The sequence below is a fragment of the Lissotriton vulgaris genome, chromosome 9 (assembly GCF_964263255.1).
Source record: "Lissotriton vulgaris chromosome 9, aLisVul1.2, whole genome shotgun sequence".
NCBI classification, from domain to species: Eukaryota; Metazoa; Chordata; class Amphibia; order Caudata; family Salamandridae; genus Lissotriton; species Lissotriton vulgaris.
In genome coordinates this window covers 78,937,469-78,962,829 of record NC_141697.1, presented here as the reverse complement: position 1 = coordinate 78,962,829, position 25,361 = coordinate 78,937,469, and the positions used below count along the sequence as shown (strand labels likewise).

Genomic DNA, 25,361 nt, shown 5'->3' with positions numbered 1-25,361 from the left:
GTCTTAAATGCAGCTGCCAGGCTTCACTCATCAACCACGAAATTCGACTACATCTTTCCACTACTCGGTGCTGTGCACTGGCTTTCCAAGCTGTGATGCTTGGCTTTCAAATCAATCTATGCAGAATCCCTGTCCTACTTTTCTAACCTTTATAAAGACATCCGATTGGAGGACTCTGAGAAGTACAGAAAAACCTCTCCTGGAAACACCTTTATTCCAAACATTCCATGCTCTACAGCATTCCTTCTCAGGAGCGGCCTCCACCTTCTGCAATTCCCTAAATACCGGTATTAGAAGTGTACAATATATTTCTCCTGTTGAGGTCTACTAAAGACTCACCTGTTCAAACTATACTTGACCTAGTAACCCTTGCTTTGCAGGACTAACCGGAGCCTCATTGCTCTATCACAACTGTGAGATATGAAATGTGTTCAACCCTACTCCTCACTCATCCCCTATGCTCCACCCTCTCTCCTGTCTTCAACTCATCATTCTAGGTCACCCTGCCTCCTCCCATTCTCCCACCAAACCTCTTTTGTCCTACCCAGACCACATGTACCCCTGTAATATGAGTCCCTAAATTCTTCCCTTCTACTTACTCTTTGGCCCACTGTTGCCGATGTAAATACCCTTTCTCTTCTCCAGCATCATTTATCAGTTCTATGTAAGACCTTGTGCCACTGCTATTGTTAACTTGGAATGAGGATCTATACCTCGAGTAATCATTCGCTGATCTGCTTAACAAATAATAAATACATGACTTGCTATATGTCTATTTCAAAGCCTTAAAAGATCTGTAGAGAAAGCTCATTATCTGTAGAGATGTATTACTAGGCTTTCCTGTTTTCAGTTTCTATTTTTGGTAAATCCTGGTGTGTTTTTTTCAGTGTTTTCAAGTTATTTCAATACCTTAAAAAAACAGTGGTTACACATTTTCACACCATTAAAAACAACAGAAACAGTGTTTTTCCGGTGTTTATGGAACGTTTTGCTTTTCTTATTGCTTGCTTTCTGCACTGATAGTTCATGGAATATAGACAGTGTATGTACAGTGTATATGAGGTCCAAATAAATTTTTACAAATCAACACTACTGTAGTATACCATAAAATGCTTCTTCGGTGAGTCTTTGGTCATGTGCACTTGCTCTTCCCTTCCCGTGTAAACTTTTTTCTGTGAAAAGGTCCTCTCAACATTGACACTTGTGATGGGCAACGCCAAAACAGCCAGTACACAATTTGCTAACTCTGGCCACTGACACAGCATTCCATGCCAATAATGGTGCACTTGAAGATTGTGATTCTCTGGGCAGGTTCTGCAACATTTGCGTTTAACTGGGCACTTGCCCACAGAGTTATTGAAGCGGTCAAAAATGAAGCAGCACTTTTGAAATTACGGAGAAGATTCCCTTTACGGAAGGGATCTAGAACTTGTATGGAGTGGTGATAGCACTCTTTTCATATATATACTTGTCACTATACCTTGAATTGAATGTTTAAAGCCTGGGGTGTTGGCAATTCACCTACTATCAATACTGACTCACTAGAAACTGGGGGCTGATGTTTCAAGGGGTTTTACCCATTCTCTGTGGGTAAATGTGATGGCACATATTGGGAAAGATTCTTATAAAACCATCCATTTTACCTATCAGTGAAAGAATCAAACGAAGCCAAAATATCAAATATGCTTTTGATATTTCCTGATTCTATACAGTTTATAAAATAATTACACAAGACCTAAAACATGCTTCTAAACCCTGCAACTTTAGATCAAAGACCACAAAACTGAAAAAATCAAAATGAAGGAGAAACAATATTTTAGTGACATTCCTAAACAACAAAACTCAAGTAGAATAATGTTATCCCAGTCTTTCTTGCTGCTAACTTGTATAGCAAAGTTACATTGTATTCGCCCCTTTAGGCCGTCCACCACCCCAGAGGAGCAGGGGCAGCGGCGGTCCCTCCATGCTAATTAGGATGTGACCGCCACCCTGGCGGTCACATCTGTATTTTTAACATTGCGGCGGGTGCTGATTGAAGCAGCACACAGCGTAATGTTAAAAAAAACATGTTTTCCTTTGCATGCACGAAGCTGCAGGCACCGCGTGGTGCCTGCCGCTTCGTGCATGCATAGGCAGGGGGGTACCATAGGTACCCCCCATGTGCACCCCCAACCCCCCTTCCTCCCTGGTGGCCCGCAACGAGCCCCCAAAGAAAAGTCTGTATGCCTTTCCACGGCAGAAATGCTGCCGTGTAAAGGCATAGGACCGCTGACATCCTAATATGGCTGGCGGTGTCTGATAGACACCGCCAGCCATGTTAGAGCTTTTCCGCCGCGGTCGGAAGACGACCGCGGTGGAAAAGCGGCGGACGGAAAAAAGATCCCCCAGCCATCCTAATCTGGCCGGGGGTCTTTTTTCAGTCCGCAGCGGTTAATCCGCAATCTCCGGGCCGACGGTGGCTTCCGCCGGCCCGGAGGATGCAGATTAACCGCAATCCTAATGAGCCCCTTTGTTTGTGGTTGTGCAGGTGTTTTTCAGTGTTTATATATTTACACTGGTGAGGGCTATTTCCCTTTCAGTGGGGTTTTATCAGTTATTAAAGGTTTAAACCTAAAACCGGACAGCCTATACTGTATAACTATTGCAGCGTTATGGCTCTTAAGAAAGAAATAGCTCCCTCTAAGGCAAAACAGAATGGAGTGTCAAATGTCAGGTTGGTGGTTTTTGTTCCATCATACTGTTTTTACATGTGACTTTTATTATTTTGATTTTTTTATGTGGTGAAAGATTATTCATAACATTTGTATAGGCTGGTATTGCAGTTCTCTGTAACTAATTTAATCAAGGATCTTTTTTCTTGAGCTCCTTGTGTAAAGAGAAGGTGTAAGAATCATATCTCTTCCTCTGAATAAACATATATTGTTACTTCCAACACTGTCAATATATTTTATAAAACACTTTCGAAAGGTTGGGCATTGTTAGTACTGAATTCCTGTGAATGTCCATTTTGAGGGATTTTCTTCCTTGTAGGAAAAATCAAGAAGTTTAAGAGTAATGTGCCAACCAACAATTGATATTCCTAAGCGGGATATGGCGTGTTGGATTTCAATGAGTTGAGTTTCAGTTATCTGATATTATTAAATCCAGGAGTGCATCAATATCTTCCTCAATTGCTCAGAAAAATGTATCAGCCAGATTCAGCAAGAGGACAACTTTTTTAAAATTATTATCTAACTCACCACCTCCATTTAGTTTGGAAGGTGTGTTAGGAGAAGTAACAAGTCTAAACCCTTTTATTATAGAAACCCAAAAGACTTTACAAGAAATTGATGAAAAATGGCCCTGACATGACAAAGAGTGTTGGAAATTAGAGCAGAGTGTGAACGATGTTCAATATATTACGCTTCCGGTTTAACAGCATAGGTGAGAAGATGGAGATATTGAAAAAAAATGAATGAGGATTCAGAAAATAGGAATGTCTTTTACTATTCTGTATTACAGAGGGCTCGGAAGAAGATGATCTAATTGGCTTTTTCAAACAAGGCATCCCTTAAAGAGTTGGTCTGTCTGACTCATTTATTTCAATATTCTGGCAGCCCATCGTTTATGTTAAAATAATTAGTATTTTAAATAAAGAGGAATTATAATCCGCTTCCTTCAATTTACTGACTTGTTGAAGATATTTTCAGAAGAGACAGTGTGGTCTGGTGATAAAGTACTTATCAATTAAACTACATCAACAGGAGGAACACTTTCTTGATTTTTGTCCTTCAGTGAGATCATTAAATGCTGGATATCTGTCTGATCTATTTAAAGTGCTATATAAGGATAAAACAGCATAAAACAGCTACCTATTATGATCCTGCTAAATTGGGGGAATGTATACACAAATGTATTGATAGAACCGTTGAAATGCTGGGTGGTAAGAATTTTGTTGATCCCTGCAGATTCCGGAACGTTTTCTCAAAACATGAGGAAAATGCAAGATTGCAGGAAATTTCTAAACAAAATTAAAATATCTGAAGTTGGACAGCTAGGGTTAACTGAGCATTCCACAGCTCACTCAATTGTCATGCTGACTAGTACTTGTATGTCGAATGAAATATGTTTTCAAATGAGAAAAAAAGAGCAATCTTTCTCTACAAAGTAAACATTTTCCCAAGAAGAACACCTTTCCCCTGCACTCTGGCTCCTTTTGGGGGTGTTCCTTCCATCCTGTAAAGGGATTTTCCATTGGCCTTGTCAGGAGTAAAACACAAACCATTTCCAGGTTGAGATGGGCTTGATGTGAAGATTGTAAATACTGGCAAATGTGTTGTGGACACCTGGTGGTCACAGACCCCTCATGACTGCCTCCCCCCACAGTTAGAACATTAATTAACGACCACATTATTCTAGTTACTTTGACCCTCATTATGAGTGTCCCTGTAATTGTTGTGATGTTGATCGTACTTGATTCTGATTCTACTGAGTCCAAATTTATCATATGCGATAAATACCACAAGTCATGAGGTTTTGGGGAATAACGTGGATTTTTGTGTTTTGCTGAGCCAAAATCTACCTGTTCCAGTAAATTCCGGACCTTTTCCTTAATAAATGTTGGCAAGTGTGACTAGCTGATATTTCTCAGAAACCTCTTAATTGTGATGTGTGTGGTAACAGGAGCTGCTGCACATATTGTAATTAACTGGGCAGCTTGTAATAAGGCCTAATTCACTTTGGAATTTTCATGGGTCTTCAGTTATGATTTAGTAGCAAGTGCTATTTGAATGCAGTGTTTTAATTTTTTTTTACTTATGTGGCATATGAACCCAGGTGCCTGTAATTTAAAAAATAGTTTAAAAACAATCACATTGGACTGAAGCAACTCCCATCTCTCCTGATGCACTGCAGGCGGGGGCGGGGGTCTCCGAGGGAACCACAAGCGGTGCATTGAAGACAGCTGCACTACACGTTATTCCCCATACTTCACTCAAGGCTATGCTGCACTGTGGGTGCTAAAAGGACAGTAACAAAATATCTGTTCTGCCGTGTGGACAGAGCTCGCTGTCTGTCCCTGGCCCACTCATCAGAGCTTAAGTTAGTATGTGGATAGGGGCCTGAGTCCTTTCCTCGTCGATGCCACTGTATGTTATGTTAAATGGATTTTGTAAAGCGTGTAGCTACTCAATTGAGTGTCCCGGCGCTGGGCATGCTGACAGCAATCGCTGTGCAATAGGGACCACCGAAGAGAGCCATTTACCCACCAGTACCTTCGCTGTTAATCCACTGGATTACAATGTTACCACCCTGGTGTTTTTGTAGCAATCCACCGAAATGAAAGAAGAGACCGAAAAACACTAAAATTATTCTAAATGAATTATTAACTCTGACACTAAATCCAAACCTTATCTCTCCTCTCTCCCTTTTCCCCCATACTACCTCCCTGCAGCATACACTTAAGGTTCAGAACCTAACTTTAATCGTAACCTGTAAACCTGAACATAAGCCTAGATCCAAAACTTAAACCCTAATGATACCCTACACCATTATCCTATCCCTACACCTCCTTAATCTTATCCTTTTTCAATACATCCCTTTTTCTATGCTTTGATACATGTGTGTTCAGGTTTAATGCATAGCCATTGATTTAAACTAGCTGCTTTGAGAGATGCCCATTTTGTTTTATATTAAATGGGATCACCTTCCTGCCCTAAATTAAAATGTTACTTCTAAATATGGTTAAAAGACAAGCAATTGAATTACACAACCCCAGGTGGATGGGCACTGTGGTGGGGAGGGATCTTCCCTGGGAACATTCTGTCTTCGCCGGGGCAGCACATAAGAGCGAGCACCAGGTCAGGGCGTGTACACTTATCATTACAGTGATTGTTTTTTCAGTAAGTTTCCACTCAGATGGAGGCTGAATCAGAAACACATTTTTAAGTACTGGAAACAGTTCTACTGGAGTGCTCTTCTATGCCTCCACTATCCTTTTTCGATCAAAATAACAAACTCACATATCCACTACTCAAACTAATTTCGTATCTCCCTATACTAATTCACCACTAATCCTTTTTGGGTTCCGGAGTAGCGTGCTACTCACTGAAAAAAGCACTTCAACGCCTCATCAGGGGTAGTAAGTGCTACATAAATGTAATTACAATTACAGTTTCTGTTTGTATGAACTGCACATGAATATATTTCCTGAGCATCCCGATTTGAGATGTCTTGGTGGCAAATGTCACATAAGAGTACGTGAAAGAGTACTACAGGACACTACTTTACATACTTCAAAATGCCTTTGTGAAGTAACCCATATGTTTTCATGATTATAATATCATCCATTCCAAAGCAGAGATCTGCTCCCAACTACAGCAGGGCATGGACTGGGAGTCTACATATGCTACTGGGAATGGCAAGCTGTGCAGAACAAAGGACCCCTGATAATGAGACCCCCTATTAAACTTTGAAATCTGGAGATGACCACTGATCTCTCCTAAATGAGGGGACTAACTGAGATGCCAATACTAGATTCAGTCTCAGAGGTATGATGCAGAATACTTCCAGAGTCAGAGATTACATCTTCAAATTCAGCACGTTCTGGCCCTAAAGGTGACCACCTCACTCCAGGTCAGTGCACACACCGGATCCAGAACTTTTCACCAACAAATCATTCTCAATCTGACTAGCCCAATGGAAGCAAAGTAAGACTGTAACATCCAGAATGCATTAGGTAATCACTTGAAAGTTCAGAGCTGAGAACAGTGGCCCTAATGAACAGAAAGGAGGTGGTCACCCTAGATCCGGTGGCTAGACGAGGGTCAGATCTACAAGGAAGTGCTGCAGCGCCCTTTGGCTGCTCCACGCTGCGGCACTTCCGAAGCACAGGAATGCAACATATTTACAAGAATATGTCACATTCCTGTGCTATCCCCTGCGCTGGCGCACAAACTGCAGCCAGGCTCCGGCGCTGGCACCCTTGCACCATGGTGCTAGGATGCCTGCGTCATGGGGAGATTGTTTTTGTGCAGGAAGGGGCACCTTCCTGCACAAAAACAATAACTACAGGCATTTTCCTCTTTAAATGCGTGCTGTTGAATGCAAAACACACAGGATGATGGACGGAATGTTGCACATTGGCAAAACATTCACCCCAGTCACAGATCTGGATTTAATCCATCGTTATTTTGCTCACCATGCTACCCCAGTTCAGACATGGCCATATGCAAATCAGTCTTGACCTTGTGCCTCATGGGAACAGTCCAGCCCGAACTGCCAAGCCATGTCTTCCCTGGACCGGAATCAAGCATCCTAGGATCGGTTCCTGGCTATCAGCCGTCATCAGCCAAGATAGCTTGACTCCAGTGGCGTAGTGAGCAAGGGACCCACGTCTGGGCATACCCTTCCCACATAGGGCGAACAGCAAAACTCAAAAGATGATGGACGGAATGTTGCACATTGGCAAAACATTCCCCCCCACAGATCTGGGTTTAATCCATCGTTATTTTGCTCACCGCGCCACCCCAGTTCAGACATGGCCATATGCAAATCAGTCTTGACCCTGTGCCTCATGGGAACAGTCCAGCCCCAACGGCCAAGCCATGTCTTCCCTGGACCGGAATCAATCATCCTAGGACTAGTTTCTGGCTATCAGCCGTCATCAGCCAGGATAGCTTGACTCCAGTGGCGTAGTGAGCACAGGACCCACATCTGGGCATACCCTTCCCACATAGGGCGAACAGCAAAACACACAAGCTGATGGACGGAATGTTGTACATTGACAAAACATTCACCCCCAGTCACAGATATGGATTTAATCCATCGTTATTTTGTCACCCTGAGTGGGACGGGTATGCTCAGACGTGAGTCCTGTGCTCTCCATGCCACTGGAATCAAGCTATCCTGGCTGATGAGGGGTGAAAGCCCGAAACCGGTCCTAGGATGCTTTTTTCTAGTCTAGCGAGGTCCTGGCTTGGCAGTTCGGGCTGGACTGATTTGCATATGGCTGGGTTCAAACTGGATTGGCATGGTGAGCAAAAAAACGATGGATTTAGGCCCATATCTCTGTACTGGAGTGAATGTATGACATTGTTCTGCATTCTGTCCATCAACTGTTGTTTTTGCTATACAATGCAGCACGCTTTGAAAGAAGAAAAACCGAGGAGAAATGAAAAGATTTTCCTCGTTGAGCCTCGCTACCCTTCCCCTAGTGAGGAGTAGCATTGACACGCATTTCCAGATTTACGATTGCTCGTTAATCTGTAAATGTGTCTCGTTTCATGGGTGTTGCATTGAAACACCCACAGCAGCGCCTATGGAACACCCCTTACATGCAAAGTGCTGCGTGTGAAGAGGCCATATTGTCATTCTCCATTGTAAATATGGAGAAGTGAAATGCGCCTCCATTACATCACAAAAATTGACGTACTGATGGCGCAGGGGGGTTGGAAATCTGCCCCAAGTTTTTGACATTAAACATTTTCGCATTCCATCAGAACTGTGAAGTGCCCTCAAAACCAGGCTCATTTTGTAAACAAAACAGCAAACTAAGCAGGCTCTGAGGCTTATCTAAGGGTCTCAAGGCTAGGAAGTATCAGTGAGCACTCAGCCAAAGAGAGAAAGTACTCAAAAAAGCATGCTCACTCGAGCATTTACTCTCACAGTCACAACCAGCCTCTTTCTGCATGGAGAGATGCTGCAGGCTCAGTGAGTCTCAGGTGTTCCCCTTATAGTGGTTCATATGTTTGCAGCAAAACAGTGCATACTCTAGCGATACAACATTTAGTCTGACTGCCACTTCAGAATCAACACATCAAATACCTCACCCATCGTGCCCTGTTGACAAGTGGTGCTCATTTTACAAAAAACAAGGGAACCCGAAAATTGGCTAGGGACCACAGGTAACAATTCTATTTCAAGGAACAATGGTCCTCAGCAATCAGAGAAATCAGAAAACAGAATATAATATTCAAAACAGATTTCAGGATGGAGGTATGTTAGTTTACAGAAGAATCTCCAGAGAGCTCACCATAAACTGAGTCCTCTGAATATTTCCACGTCTTCTGCATGAGTTTATCATTGTGTGGCTCTGAGTGTGCACCCCTGAGCGTTGTAAAGTAAGGCATGGAGGCTATCAACCTTGCTTGTTGACATTCTGGACATTATTTTCACCTCTGTGGTATCTATATCCAGTGTAAATGAGTAAATGAGGGGCATTTCATGTGTAGAAGACAGTCTTCCTGCTTTGTCCCATTTGTGGCAGATAATGGGACTGAGAGACGCGGAGAAACAGTGGTTGGTCTATCAATGGTCCACATCCCACTCAGCAGAGATTGACAGGTTTGCCTTCGGGTTCTTGTGCTCACCCTTGGTAACTAGACCAGATCAGCAAATCAATCATCAAAGAAAAGTTGCGAGTTGGTGTGTCAAGCCACAGAACAATAGAGGTAAGATAATATAGGAGCTAAAAGTTCACACCAAGTTTATATTAAAAAAACAAAACTGAAATAACTTGTTTCTTGAACATAGTTTTGTGCTGCACGTTTCAGCTTTGTAAGCAGTATTTATTCACTGGGCAATCCTACTATTTCATCCCTTGATGAAGGAATTGTCACAGCAGACACCAAACTGATAACAATATAATAGATGTTATCTATAATGGATGAAAATAACGCAAAATAAAAAGTCCCTTATCCAAACCCCCATTTATGGCCCAGTGCTTTGGGTTTGTCCACTGAAGGGAAGCTAGCCAAAGGCATGGCAGATGGGCTGCCCACTTGTCAGTTACCTTGATCTCATTCACCCAAAAGATTTTACAAATGGAAACCAAACTTAAGAGCAAGTTCCATGGCTCAGCTCCATTGGCAAAATGATGTTGGGGGTCCCTACAATCACACAGGTCCACTGTTTCATGCCAAGAAACTCAACAACAAATTCTCCCAGGGCAGCAGAACTCCTCATAGCTGTGCAGGGCCCCTCAGAACTAGACTCACAGATCTCCAGGAACAGTCTCACAAGCACTCCACTTGGTTTGGGGTTCTCTGTGGTCGACCCTTCACTGGGCCCAGGACCTGTCCAGCTTTCCAGCACACGTCTCCTTGAACATGGACCTTTCATAAGGGATTCCAATCACAGGCAGCTCCAAGTAGAGCTACTGACAAGGTCAGGAAACTATCTTTACAAGTTCTTGAATAAAATGCTTAACGCAGAGATTCAGTCACGGGTCAAAATAATCTTTCAATGTTCCCCGGCATTCCAAGGATTTCCCAAGAGGGCCGGAGAGCCAAGAATACTAATAATGGGGGAGGGGGAACCTAAATGAATCCGTAGGATATTCTCATGGAGCTCCACGCCTACTGGTACTCTGAAGTGATGCAGTTCCCATGTCCAGCGATGCCCATGGGCACCCAGAGTACTCTTAAACTCCAAAACCAGTCATCTGAGAGTGGCTCTGTGGCAGCTAAAACAGGGAAACAGGGTTTACAATGCTGTCTCCACAACGTAATGCCATTGCAATGCGGTCGTTCCAACGACTGCATTGTTAGTACGCAATACCATTACATCGCAAGTCATTACAACGACTTGCTGTAGGGGGCGCACTGGTATTGGATTTAACATCCAACACCTTCCCTGCTGTTGCGCAAACTAGAGTATGAATAGTAAATAATACTATTCCTAAACCCAGCACGCCCCCTACTGCAAGTCGTTGTAATGACTTGCGATGTAATGGGATTGCGTACTAACAACGCGGTCGTTGTAATGACCGCGTTGTAATGGCATGCAATCAAATCGCATGCGCTGTAAGGAGCTATATTCCTAAAACATGCACCTCAATGGGCCAATGTTTATGGGCTAAGCGCACCAAATAGCATGTCTCAAAAGTCACAAAACTAACAAAGGCCTCCGTTCTGATTATAGATTTGAGTGTATCAGGCCATACCATAAAGAAGATATGATTATGATGTCAACTTTTTACAAAATGATAGACATTTTTATTTAAATGTGACATGGGTTTGCACCAATCGGCTGTCTGATACTAGCGCAACATGTGTTGACTGATTAAGTGAGAACTGTGGGAGATCTAACTGAAGACTGACTTCACAACCAATTTTCATAACTGATCCGTCAGCAGCCAAAATACTATTGATTTGAAAGGAGGGAAGGTTCATGAGTTGAACACTCCCTGTTGAAGTATGCGGTGATCTCCAGGTTACAATTCAGAATCCTGGCAAGCCTGACTCCTGCTATCCTTCTGAGGCTGGTAAACTGAGAACTGAATGTTGGGTAATATTAATATATGATATTCGCAGCACTTAAGAACGGCATATGATTGGCATGAAGTGCCATAAAAAACAAATGGTTTCAGTTATTATATTTAATATTGTAACAAGCTTCATCACAACCTCAGTCCCCCAGGTTAGACTGGGCTGCGTGTGATTGAATAGAAAATAAATGTCATTGTATACCATTACTGAGAAACCATTGCACCTAAGCTTTTTAACGAAAATTTTCAAGATGAATGGATTGGCATTTCCCATTTCATTGAAACCAACTCATAGAATGCCTCTTTTTAAGGTGTAACGGATACTAATTATGAAAAAGAGTTCTGTCTGTTGATTTTTCTGCTTGGTTCATATACACATGTATTAAATCAGTATCTTTTAAAGTTTGAAAAACTACTTTTTCTCTAACTGGGATATGATATGGGGTACACTAGTGTTTCCCATTGTTAACATATACTCTGTTGCAAATTTCATGAACTATCTAGTTTCTAGTCAAATAAAATATTATTTTTAGTTATTCCATTTTTTTTAAATGTTTAATTTAATGTAGTTTTCGATTTTATTGAGCTTCCTTAAACATATCTTTCCTTTAAAATGCTTCCTTTCATTTCAAAATATTTGTATTTCCTTAAAATGGTCTTTGTTAAAAATTGTGTTTCCATGATTTAGTTTCCTCCAATGTGGTTTTGGCTCTCCATTAATTTACATACTTCATTACATAAGCCTCAATAGAGTTTAAAACATCCAGAATTCCAAATCAAAAACAAATGGTGAAACCATTAAAAGACAATTCAGTTTCACACAACCAGTGTTATAAAATTTGTTGAGAAAAACTGGTTTTGAACACACATCACCTGGTTTCAGTGTGTTTAAAAACTATCCACTAGCGCATAGCTAGTCCTTTGTGGCCTGAGGCACATTTGAACTTCTTTAAGGACCTAAGAAAGGACGAACCAACCATATGGTGGAAGAAGGCATTGACTGGCTTCACCAATTACAGCATTCTGTAAATTCTCATACACTGCTCATCTCAAATACTGCCCCAATGTTGCTGATTATGGGGTAGGGTCATGCGTAGAGGGAGAAAATTGGGCTCACGCTTATGGACATATGCTACTACTATGAAACAGGTGGTCATTACACACAGTAATAATTACAGGATAAGGCCGAAATGAAAAGGTATGCAGATTTCAACACTGTCCTAATTTGGTTTCAGCCACTAAAGTCTTCTGAATGTACACTGCTTGAAAAAACATCAGCAAGGAAAGGAAATTGACTTACCGGCGTGAGTAACACTGACGGTGTCTAAAACTCACTCCGCCGCCACATGTCCGACTGCACTCGCCCCATTCGCCCCAGCTGCCCCAGAAGTCATTGCTCTGCCTCTTGGACTTCCGAGCCTGTAAGGAATAATCCACATATTAAAGTAGCCATGGAAAACATAGGGTGATTATATCACAAACAGGCTACTAAATGGTGGTAGAGTCTGAACTGGATGGGGCAATGGTTTGCACAACCCACCTACTCCCACTTTCTAGAAAGACCCAAATCATAAACACTGTGATCAAACTGATATAGCACTTTTACGGAATGTGGAAATGTGTTATGTCAGTGAGTATAGGAGTTATGTAGTGCAAACCTAGCTACAAATCATAGGAGTGTTGTATAGTGAGGAAGAGGAGGGTGTAGAAATGAAGAAGGAAGAGGATGGAAGGGGAATTGTCAGGACAAGGCAGGTTAACAGCAATGGTCCTTCATGCAAAGGGTTTGTGCATTCAAATGCTTATTTCTTTGTTTGGTGTATGTAGCACAAACTTCACCCAGAAGGGTTTCAAAGTGCTGTTGAAAAGAAGAGAGTGAAAACCCATGCAGTAATAAACATGGGACCTGATTCACAAAGGTAAACTTACAATTTTGTGTAGGTTTACTCTTTTTTGGCATTCACACACTATGAGTTCACAACTCTGCAGTCGGGGCGAAGAACTCCGCACATAAAAAGGTAGGACGGGCCTCATGAAAATGTAAGTTTACCCTTGTGAATCAGGCCCCAAGTGTTGGCTGGACAACATAACAAAGCAAAATATTATTTAGAGATTTACAGAGGACTTTAGTACAGAGGTGTGTAGGTAGGAAATGGTACATTGCATTGTTTACAATGTTTACATTTTACTCAGGATTACCGTACAAAGGCAGATCAAGTCTGTAAAGGCAGTTTAACAAGTGAGGCATGCCGTAAAAATATCATTTAACTGTTTGAAGTATGTCTAAGGTGAGCAGGGATAACAATACAAGAGGTGAACAGTGTCAGCAACATGCAAGGTGAGATGAGGTAAACAGGTAGAGGAGAGGAGTTGGCCTAACGGCTAGCGCAGTCCACCTCGAATCTGGGGAACTGGGTTTGAGTCTCGGCAACGACGCTAAACATCCTCCAGTGATTCTGGGCAAAACACTTTAACCAACCTGTGCCTAAGAAAAAATTAACGTGTCCTCATGTAATGCAACTGGTGCTATGTAAAGCGCTCTGATACCCAATACCTTGGAGTCAAGTTTGCGCTATATAAAACTCCGTAAAAGAGAAAAAAAGAAAATAAAAAGTACGGAGAGGGACAACCTGGATTACAAATAATTAAGATACAAGTGAAAAATCACAAGTAGACAAATAACGCAGCAATTTGCAAAAGGCACCCTTGATCATGAAAGTTAGGCTTATGAGGAACATCAACTGGATTGCCAATAATAAAAGAACAAGTACAAAATCAACAGGAACAAATATTCAATAACAGTAGCATGGTATTCTGCATAAGGCTCCATTAGTCATACAAGTGGGTGTTTATGGGCAGAAGAGATCTCAGTAGTTGACGTAGGGCTAACCAAATGGCGGTGCTGGAAATCGCAGAAGCAGGAATTGCTTGGGATAATTGATAGATAAAATGAACAAAGTAGAGGTGATCTAACTAAAAGCACAAAGGGTTCAAGTACAGGGAGAATTGGCAGACATGGGTAAGTGTTCTTCAAGTAGCAGGTTTTTCAGGAGGGATTTAAAGTTTTTAAAGAACGAGCCAGTTTTAATGCGGAGAGGAAGGACATTCTATACTCTCGGGGTATTGTCAAATAAGAATCAGTGTAGTGAGGACTTTTCCTGAGGTGAGAATTGGAGATAGATCTTCGGTCCTTGCTGTGAAGGAAGCAAGAGCTGTCAGAATAGTGATGTTTTCTGGGCAAGGTATTTTGGAGTCTGTTGATCAAAGCTCTGAAGGTCAGGCAGGCAGGTCTCATGGAGCAGCGGCTTTAGGATAGACAAGAGCAGGCAGAGCTGTTCCCATTGTGTTTGTCTTAACGAGCAACATATAGGAACCTGTCAGAGTCATGGATGGCTGCTGTGTGGGGGGTAGTTAGTTTCTTGGTAGTCAGTGAGAAGAGAAGATCCATAGTCTAGACAAGAGTCCATCAGGGTCTCCACTGCCAACTCCAGATCCTGGAAAGATAGAAGATGCTTGAGAATATTACACTTGTGCATTTGGAATCTGGCAGATTTAGCCACGGCTTGGAGATGACTGTTAAGATTGCGGTTAGAGTCAAGAAGAAATCCCAGCCGTTTAGCAGAAGTGGTCAGTTGTGGAATTATATCTGCTGAGTGAAGTATTCCAGACAGAGGTCAATCGTAAGTCCGGTAAGGTGTAAGAAAGAGAGGTTTAGTCTCCCTGGTGTTACTGGGTGTGATTAGTATCAGTGGAGAAACTGGAAGAAACCTCAGTCTTAATGATACTTGCCGGACACAGTCGTCTGGGGCAAGGGGTTTGGATTTTGTGGGTTGATGGATTATGGGTGTCTGTGGGCTTCTCCCACCCACAGTTTTCCATGTGCTTCTTCCGTCACTCCCTCCTACTCTCTGTTGTCCATGTACCTTACCCAGCCACCCTCCTCCCTACCGTTCATTGTACTTGTGCTTACCCCAGCCCTTGCTGCCCACTCTCCGTTGTCTATGTGCTACCCCACACTCTCTTAGCCTGTCCTCTCCCCCACATTCTTCCCTCCCACCCTCCCTCCTCATGTTGCCTCATCCCCCAACACACTACTACCTATTTGTTTGTGTTTATTCCCAAAAATTGGAGAGTGAGTTGGCAGATGAGCCGACACGTACTAGGTAGGGCAGGGCTAGAGAAGGATGCAGGAGGGGGATAGGGCAGGCAAGAGTGTAGGGACAGTGCACCGTAAAAATTATAATTAAAAAATCACAATGACATGGCCAGCACTAGTGAACTTTTTCTTTAATAAAAAGCAGTGCAGTAGCGCTGGCAATGTCATAGATCTTTTAGAAATTCTTTTTAGCCATACGGCACAGCTTCGACGCTGCGGTACAGCATAGTCAATAGCTCTCATACGCGAGGTAGAATGGAAGCGAGGCTGTGATGATGCGAGGGTTTATAGACGATAGGGTGTTAGAATTTGGAAAAAGGTTAGATGGTAGAGTTTGGGGTGAGTGGGGCTGAGTATGTTGTGATCCTCAAAGGCGGGATGAATGAAAAGGGACAAGGCGAGGAGGGGTAGGGTGTGCTTGCCGAATGAGTGTCTATGAGCATGCTAGGAGAGATGGCAGTATAGTACAAGGGGAGTAGTGAAGAGGCTAGGTTGGAGGAGTGATAATGGCATTGGCCATCCCATGCTGTTTAGCTGGAGACACACTCTCTCTGCAACCCCTAAGGGCAGGCATGCGGCAGAAGGAGATGGGGGTAGTTTCTGATGGTGATAGTGAGGATGGATGGGCAGTGAGCTTGGGGAACACAATAAAAGATCTTCACAAAAGGAGAAGACGGTGGATGTGAAGGCAAAGAGGCAGAGGAGGGTTGGGTTGGGGTAGTAATCAGCGACCCCTCAGGCTGGCTAGCGTCAGGTGGGTGACCAAGATAGAGGGGTGGTTTAAGGAAGCAAGAGGGAAGAGGGAAGGAAGGGTTGGAGAGAGTTTCAGATGGCGTAAGGGAGGAGGGTGATGGAGACGGTGAGGCAGGAAGCAGGGGGCTCGTGGAGCCACAGAGAGTGGGGTTGGGAGTATGGGGAGGTAGATGCATTTAGTGATGAGACACGGGAGAGTAGAAAGTTGAAAGGGGAACAAAGTAGAGGGATTCTGTGTGGGATTAAGGGTCATACGTTTTTTGAGGTCGGTAGAAATAGAGGACAAAATGTAAAGATTGACGCCAGAGGATTGTAGCACAACGTTTCCATTTTGTAGATATTAGCATATTGTTCATGTTTTTGGTTTAGGTAAACAGAAAGAACCAAGGAGCATATTATCAAGGGCTGTATCGCCGCTTTAGCAGCACTTTTTGCTGCTAAAGCGGCAATATCTTTATCGCCCTATTTACAAGGTGGTACTAACATGCATTAGCGCATGTTAGCACCCGTTTTCCCAACGCCTCGCTCTGCATCTCTAATGAGATGCAAAGTGGTCATCATTGGGTGTACCCCTGACGGAATACCTTGTAACTTATCGCCAGATGTACATCGCGATATTTACAAAGAGGCCCTCGCATTTTAGCAGACGTTAGTTTTTGGCGAACACCGCGGTTTTCGCCAAAAACTAATGTCTGCTGATATGCTGACTTACCTATTCCTAACAATGGGGGTGGATTATGCTGATACGACCACAGGGTCGTATCAGCAAGGTTATCTCCGTTTTCCATGGAACATCGCTGGAAATCCAGCGATGTTCCATGGAAAACACCGCTATCGCTGGAAAATTATCGCCATTGCGCTATGCGTTGTTAATACAGCGATAGCATGGCGATAATTGCCAGCGATAGCCGGCGATTATAAAGTTATCGCTAAGAGTGGCCAGCGATAATTATCGCTGCCGCTTGATAATATATTACGAAAAACAGAGGTCCGTAGGATTCAGTTATCAAAAGGACAGATGCAAATATAGACTCCAATCAGTACTATATTTTGTTTTCAGTACCCAGCCGGGCCTGAAGTTTTATTTCAAAATATAAGCCAGTTTAAAAGACCATCAGATAGGTCTAATACGAACGTTGATAGGGTACAAGCCTGTACCTATCCAAAAGTACACTCCAAAGGAATTGAAAGAAAATAGGCAAGAAAGCAAGGAAAAGAGGGTAAAGAATATCAGGCAAAAAGAACATGGGAGCCAATTGTCCCTTGCATCAGTGGCAAATTTGCATGGCAAGTTCAGACAACAAATTCATGTAACAATTTCAACACGCTGGTAAGGTTACAGAATTTGACAAAGTGTCGACGACGTTTCGATCCCTGGCTCCTAGTGAACTGGGATCATCATCAGGACATAAACGATGTTTTGCCTGTATGTGCTTTTTCTGATAACAGTGACATTGAACAAGAATGGGAGAGAAGAGGGAGAAAAAGAGAATAATAGAGAATATGTTTAAATATAGCACTAATTAAAGTTGTTTTTACAGGTAAAATGCACAAACCATACATTGATTCCATGCCATTGTGACGTTGATTTCAGACAACCTATATTCCAATGTGCCAATCTCATGCTGTACAGAATGGTGGAAGCAGTGTGGCTCGAGTCGGTTCGGTTTATGGCACCGTGTGTATTTAGGCGCTAAATGTGGTTGTGACTACCGTTGTTGCATAGGGCCAGTCGTGCCGTGGTGACGGTTCATGTGGAATTTATTGCGATTTCAGGACGTGCCGGTAGGGGTGCCTAATGAGCGAGTCCGGATATTGAGGGCTGTGGTCAAGACAAATCTAATATGTGTCAAATTCATGCATTGTGTGGGAGGGCGTGACAGAGGTTTCTATGTGCCTCATGATACATAAAAAATATATAAAAGATATAGAGTAATAAGGCAAGTTGCGCACCTCTGCACACGATCCTCACGAGTCTCCTATGTTGCTGGGAGAGACTGTGGGGTAGAGGTTGGTGCCTGAATGGGAGAGAATACAATAAGTCTCAGGGCTTGGGTGGGTGAGTGCGCCCGTGAGTTTGTGGTGAGTGATAACAGAATATTACCTCGATGTCCTGTTAACAGGATTATAACATCATGGCCATAGGTTCCTGAGCCCGCTGTGGGCTTCCGCTGGAATTGGCCGAAATATTAAATTAGACCGCTTTTGGTTCTGCGTTCGAGTAAGATTCTGAAAACAGACAATGCGGAATTAAGGTTTGCAAGGGAAGGCACCACGGGTTCGTGGCAGGTAGAGCAGTCGCGAAGGAACCCTTACCTTTCCGTTGAGACAGTGCTCCTTCACTCGCGATCCGAGCGAAGAACGGGCGGTGTGCTCAATGGCAATCCGCCGGCTTCCCGAAGTGGTGGAAGTAAGCGTCAACGCAGAGACGCGTGTATTAATCATTGTCGGTCATCGAGGCAAGGGTGGGAGTGGCGCGAGACGGAGTGGGAGTGGCGAGGGGGTGGTTTCCCGGTGGTGGCCATCTTAGAGCGGCTTCATTTACGTGAAAGTTGTTGGCATGCTTATACATTACCCTAATTCGCTCGTGCAAGCTGTAACATTTAGCACACAAAAACATGGCATTTGCTGTGCTTGAAATTGGTACCAATTGGCACGCAGTTAACTGGCATGATAATATGCCCCCAAGTTCTTGACAAGGTCAATTTCTAAAGGTGCAAACGTTATGTAAAGTCCGGTCCCAGGTGGGCGGCAGTATTTTAAGAGTAGATATGTGCCCGGTTTTCATTACGTGATTGTATTACCTATGAAATCTATCTGCAAAAGGGCCTCGGGCTTTTGATCTATCTGTGTTCACTTACATGTCTGCATAATTGGAAAACATAACCCATCAATTTCATTTATGCTTTCTAGTTCATTTCATTCGTTTCCCTATTGTGCAGGCAGATGTGGCATTGGCAAATCTGTCCAAATCAAAGTATTGATGAAGAGTCCATAGTACATTATAAAATGAACTCGAAAAGCATTCAAACAAAGCAGCCACATGGTAAGCCGTCAATGCCTTCAGCATGATAAGTGCCAAAACACTGCATATTTATTATATTTTCAGCAGCCACAACATTGGGGCATATTTATGAGCCCATGTGTCACTTTTGCGCCACCGGTGCGTCACTTTTTGTGACACACTAGCAGGGTAAAAAATGTGCCATGTGCGCCATATTTACAAAGTTATGCATCCAGGTAGATGCATCACTTTGTAAACCCCTGCACCCATATTATACCTGCGCCAGGTATATTGTATGCAGGGTGGGCATTTTGACGCAAGTAAGCCTTGTAGAAGTGACGCAGTGAAATCTATGAGATTTCACTTTGTCACTTCTAGGACGCAAATGCGTCAATATCTTACTCCTGCCTCACAGCAGGCGTAAGACTGACGCAGGCACATTTGAAATTGGACTTGATCATGTGAAATGACCCATTGATGTAGTTACGTCACTTTCGTGACACACTCCAGCAATGCGTCATTTTTGCGCCTACAGATACATCAGCAATACTGACGTATCTGTAACTCCTTGCGACATGATGCGTCATACTGTAAATATGACGCATCCAGCATGTCGCAAGGAGGGCAAATTGAAAAGTGACGCATCGCTGTTTTCACGCAGCGGTGCGTCACTTTTCATAAATGAGGCCCATTGTGTTTAAGTCAAATGGACATCTGAATGTGGTGGTTGAAACTGGAGATGTGTTTGGCAGGGATGTCCAAATCAGCGACTCTCGAACAAGTATTTTTAAGGTCAAGTGGGAGGAAGGGATGCATGAGGAGTCTGATGGGGTGGTGGTCCTTCATTGGCATCCCTTCATTGGCTACCTGGGGCTTTTATTCTTTGTTTGAAGCTGGTGTTCGTGAACATATATTATTTGTGATTATACATATATTTGTGTTAAGGTTAAGCATTAATGTTTGACTACTACTTTTGTGGTGGTGTGTTTTTATTTCTCAATTTCTGTACATTCATGTACCAGAAATATTTCATTACACATCAAAGCATGGACGTTAAATTAACGATAAAAAAAAAAATAATAATAATAATTATGTAGAATCCACTGCACACACGCCGCATAAGTATCCCACAACTACTTAATAACTACCTATATCTATTGTTATGTTGTTTGCATTTAATTTTTATAACACAAAAACACAGAAAGACAATGGCACATCTGCCCAAACATATGGATAAAAAAAAATCAAGGATAAATTCTACCAAAATTAGCAATCAGCAACATACAGATACAGGTAAAGTACAAAATTTGTGAAACACAAGTAAATAGCTTCTATCTGTCACTGACCTCCTTCTCCTGAAGATAAAATAAAAAATAAATTTAAGCAGAAAATTCAAGCCTAGTTATTATTTAACAAAGTGCGGAAACAGCCATTATAGACTTCACGCCACACACCACAAATTCGAATATATCATCATTTCCTAAAATATTTAAAGTGGAACGTGAATACTCATTATAAGAACACACACTCTAAACGTGAACCCTAAAGCTATTATAAGAAATTCGTGCTGAACTAAAACGTTTCCTTCTCAATAAGGAGGGTATTGATGCAAAGAAATGCCATAGCCTTGTGGCTATTCACCCAGCACATGTTGTAATTGTAATTCTATTTATAAAGCACTTACTATCCCTGACGAGGCGTTGAAGTGCATTTTGGCAAGTAGCACGCTACTCTTGTCAAACTAGCCAGTTCGAAATTCCAATATCAAGATTGTAAGCGCTGGCGAGATATAAAAAAGAAAAACACTTCAGTGCCAGGACTATTGGGCTAAACGCTGTACTTTGCCTTTGTTTTTTCCATCCCATTCTTTATCTCTTTTAGTCATTCTTGTGTGTTTAAACTATGCCTTCAGGGTGCAGTAATACAAAGCCAATAGTGCCTTTTCTTGGTACAAGTAAGAATCATATTTTTGGGTCTAAGACCTTTTGATTTTATTAATATTTCACGTATAATATTCCTTCTTATAGAGACTCTCAGCAGCCCACTTCGTCCATTGGTCTGTTGTTGTGTCATTTACGTTTTTGTTCCTCCCACTTCAGCATTCAACTAGGGACAATAGGCCAATGGTCAGCCCAACTCCGCCACTATTTCTGTTCAGTGTGAGTGACCACGTTCTACTGACTCATAGCGACATCAAATTTTACTTTTTGAGGGACAGGCAGCTCCCCATAAACTACTGCCGTGCCATCGCAGCATCTTGCAACGTGCATGAACTGTGGGCCTTCTCTGAATGGGCTTTAAAAGCATTGAAAAATGGCGCCAAGATGCCCAGGAATGCAGTCCAATGAGCAGCCATCTTTGAATAAGCTCAAAACCAAAGATGGCCGCCCATGCATGTGCACGTGTATGTACCCCTCTTTCTGTTGCTTTTGTAAAACTTTATCACAAAACTATTTCACAACAAAACAAGCGTTGGTAAAGCCAAAAGTATTTCAGACAACACCAGCCAGACCTGTTGGATTTACCAATGCTTGAGTTCCACTGGGAAAGTGCAAGGGGTTCAAGGTTACTTGAATAAAAGGAAGTGAGTATTCCGTTTGTATTTGATAGAGGTTCCTTAACAAGAAGACTGGAAGCTGGAAGTTACAAAATAAACCGGTTGCCCCTGCGCTGCTTCCCACCAACGGTGCTTTGCTTCTTTTGTCTTAAGAAATCCGAATTAAAAGGAACTCCTTTAAATTTGATTTTAAACGTCGGATTATTAAATACCAAGAGAATATTTATTCAGCTTGCTGCATACTCTTTTTGTTGTTGTTCGGAGCAGCAGCAAACTCAGCTTGGAGTGAGTTCCTATTTGTTTTGTTCTTTCATTGGCTGCCCTCTGCGTGCCCTTGTGTGTAAGAAAGATGAAAACCGGAGAGACACAAAAGGTCCGTGATCAGGGAGCCGTAATGAGGGCCGCGCTCTGAACCCTTGACATCAATTACCTGCAGTTAAATGACCCAGTCCCTGCCCTGGAGCTGCTTCTGGGAACAGGAAATGGGATTAAGTCATTGTTCAGCATCCCCACCTGCCCTCTCTTACCTGCTACAGGTCGGGTCAGGGGTCAAGCTGTCAGGAAACAAAACAGGAGACTCCTGGGAGACCCGCGCGCTGCTCCTCGCCCACTTAGATCCCGCAGGCACGAGTGGTCCACCGGGATGTGTACAAGGAGGGGGCGGAGGACTGTGTTTGCACTGCTTGGGCCCAGAGCTGCTTCCGAAGCCTGGCTTCTACTTTGTCATTCCCAAGGCCCTGAGGCTTAAAACACAACGTTAAAGAAACGTGGAGAAAGCCAATACCTTTCTGTGGTTGCATGCTCAAATAACGGTGAGTTTTTTTTAACACAAGTACACCACCGCAACTAATAACTCTGCGAAGCGACCACTGACAACTTCATGAACCGTTGTGTTGAACACTGACAAGGCATTGCCTCTGCTCCAGCCGTGAACACCAGGAAAAACTCCTGATATCCTGGGTTGGAGACTCAGTACTTAATTTGTGAAAAAATAACCGCTGGGTCCCTCTGCAGGAAGCCACTGCCGCTTGCACCACCCATTGCCATTACCAGCACCGTGAAGGCCAGTACCCATTCAACTGGTAGGCATTTCACTCCTCTAAATGTTCCAATTCAGACTATTCCAGGAACCCAAAGCAATAAGAATTACTTGGATGGCATGCATAATAAACAACTGTTGTGCTCGTCACTAAATTAGACAAACAGCCCCACCAAGTGGCAGACTGTCATAAATGCAAGTGTTGACAATTAAGATCCAGTGCCGAGCACCGGAAACCACAGGCTCAAATTAAGCACTGCCAGTAGACAAAAGTGGCTATCAATCTGAGAGCGGGCATAGTTTTAGTTGTGTGGGTGGTAGCTGGTGGCGGCACCGACACTAATTATTGGGAATCAACACTTTTTTTTATCATCAGACTTTGACCCGTAGTACGAGGAGACAGGCAGAAATTGGAGGAAGAGAAAAATATTAAAACAGCAACAAAGGAAGAAAGCAAGGATGAAAAAGAACCAGTAAGAATGAGAAAAAAAGACAAGATGTGTAGGGTGGTGGGGAAGGAGGCATGAGGTGGAGTCAAGACTAGGCAACCCATGTGTTTGGCAGCCTGGAATTTTGTCTTTCGCAGGAAGGCTCCTAGGAAAAACTTTGGGCCCCTCCACCTGCACATTTCATGAATTACGCACTGGGGTTCAGGGGTTACTTTCCAGGGTGAGAAACATTCTACAAGACGTCTGTGACTACTCACAAGCCAGTGAGTTTGAATGCACTGTTTTGTGGGTGTTCAGCAGTTTATTCAGGCTGAACCACCCAGAAACACCCACAAACCTGCCCTTTCCACTAATGTCGTATTTGTGACAATCCCATTACACTGGCAGACTTTCTGTTCTCGCAAATCACAATTGAAGGGTAAACTGCATCAAATTCTGGTTCTTTTTCAATGACTTTGTGTCATAAAAGTGACACCAAGATGCACAAAATGTTCTTTGTTGGATTTGTCTGTGCTACCTGCCCTCACCCAACAAGAGGAAGTCTCCAGAATAAGCAGATACCCCAGAAGTATGCCATACTTCCTAGCGTGCATGTGCACACATGCACCGGTTACTTTACTCCCCCAGATGAAAAGCCCGCCTCCTCCTCCTACTCACGTGAAGATGAAGGACCGGAGTATGTAGCACTGACAAGGATGCTGAACGCATCTGCGCCGGTGGGGCTAACTTGACTGCATTAAACATCCCAGCTTGGCTGTGTCCTCTGCCTACCAATGAATGTGGGGCGTGTTATGACAATGGTCTGTTGCACATTGCTATAGCAAAAGTGATGTACACACAGAAGCAACGTGAACAAAGGTGTCGTGTCCCCACCATTAACACACGGACACGACTGGTATTTTCCTTGAGCTCTTTATTGGTGCCATTACACGAGTCCCCGTCCCTACTCTAACTGTCCCCGTGGTTCCTCTTCCCCGGCTCCTCCCGTTCCTGCTCCTCCCTCTGTCTCCACCCCTCAACCACTAGACTGCGTCTCACCATACTACATCTCCCCCTTTCTTAACAAAATGAGCTTAATGTCCTTAGTGTTCGCAGTTCTTCAATCCGCCACACAGGTTGGCGAACAGCCTGCTCTTCGAACCTCAGTAATGTCGAATCCGAGGTGGGCTTGACTTTGGTCAATTTTTCGGTTGTCTTAATCAGGGCATTCTTGATCACGTTGCGTGTGAACTGTCTGCTCTCACATTCCGCAGTCGTCATGTCTCTTTCCCGTGGTGTAACTACTGGTGGTGTAGGTGCTCGATCTCTTTCATGGGTGGATAGTGTTCTGGTCCTCTTCCGAGCGCCCGTATCCACTTCTGCTTCCGTTTGTCTTGTCCGGTTGAAGGCAACACTGTCCTCCAGTCCAGGATCATGTATGCCAGACAGTATGGTGCTATCTGATGAGACTGTCTTGGCTTGGTTCAGTAATTCATTCACCGCCTTTATCTTTACTGCCTTTTGCTTCGTCAGGTCACAAACAATACTGTCTTCCTGTTTCGAGTCTGGGATGCCGGCCGGTGAGGTATGAACGGTGGAGGTCAGTTTATGACTTGGAGATTGATTTGCTGTCTCGGGTTGTTTCTCCCACGCCTGCACACGCCTGGAACAGGCAGACCCTGGGGTCGGCTGAGTGTTGGTGTGTCTTGTTCTCCTCCGATGATGACTTAGTTCTCCCGCCGTGTCTGGCTTCTTTTGCGGATTGACTGGTTGGTCCATTTTTATTTGGGTGCTATTGGCCACGTTGCTGACCTCCGCTTTATAGGACCAGGACCAGGGCCTTCGAGTCAACCTTGCTGCCCCTACCCGGGGTGACGGTGTGGTATTGGTGTCACGATGCACCTGTGCTCGATGCGACAGGTTGCCTGGTGGAGGGATCGATTGTGTATTGACATTGGTGTGGGACACGTGGCTCTCGACGTGAGGAGTGTCTCTTGGTTTGCTGATGTGTTCAGGTGCTTGGCGCCATGGCCAGTGTCGGGACCACGACTCTGTCGACTCAAAGGATCGGACCGAAATGCTGTCCGAATCAGAGGAGTTCTCCCTCACTTCCCTCTGAGAATGTTTCTTTAAGAATGTTGTACGTGGTCGTTGTCGGGACCATGACTCGGCCGACTCA

The 25,361-nt window shown here is 43.5% G+C and overlaps 1 protein-coding gene across 3 annotated transcripts in view; it reads right to left on the bottom strand.

Moving 5' to 3' along the window:
• Positions 1-25,361, bottom strand: part of PAPLN (papilin, proteoglycan like sulfated glycoprotein) — a 593,424-nt gene that overhangs the window by 314,521 nt on the left and 253,542 nt on the right. For all 3 annotated transcript variants that reach the window (XM_086937090.1, XM_086937088.1, XM_086937089.1), the window contains exon 3: positions 12,546-12,664. In XM_086937090.1, the coding sequence (XP_086793216.1) occupies positions 12,546-12,664 (119 nt within the window). The remainder of the gene's footprint in view (positions 1-12,545; positions 12,665-25,361) is intronic.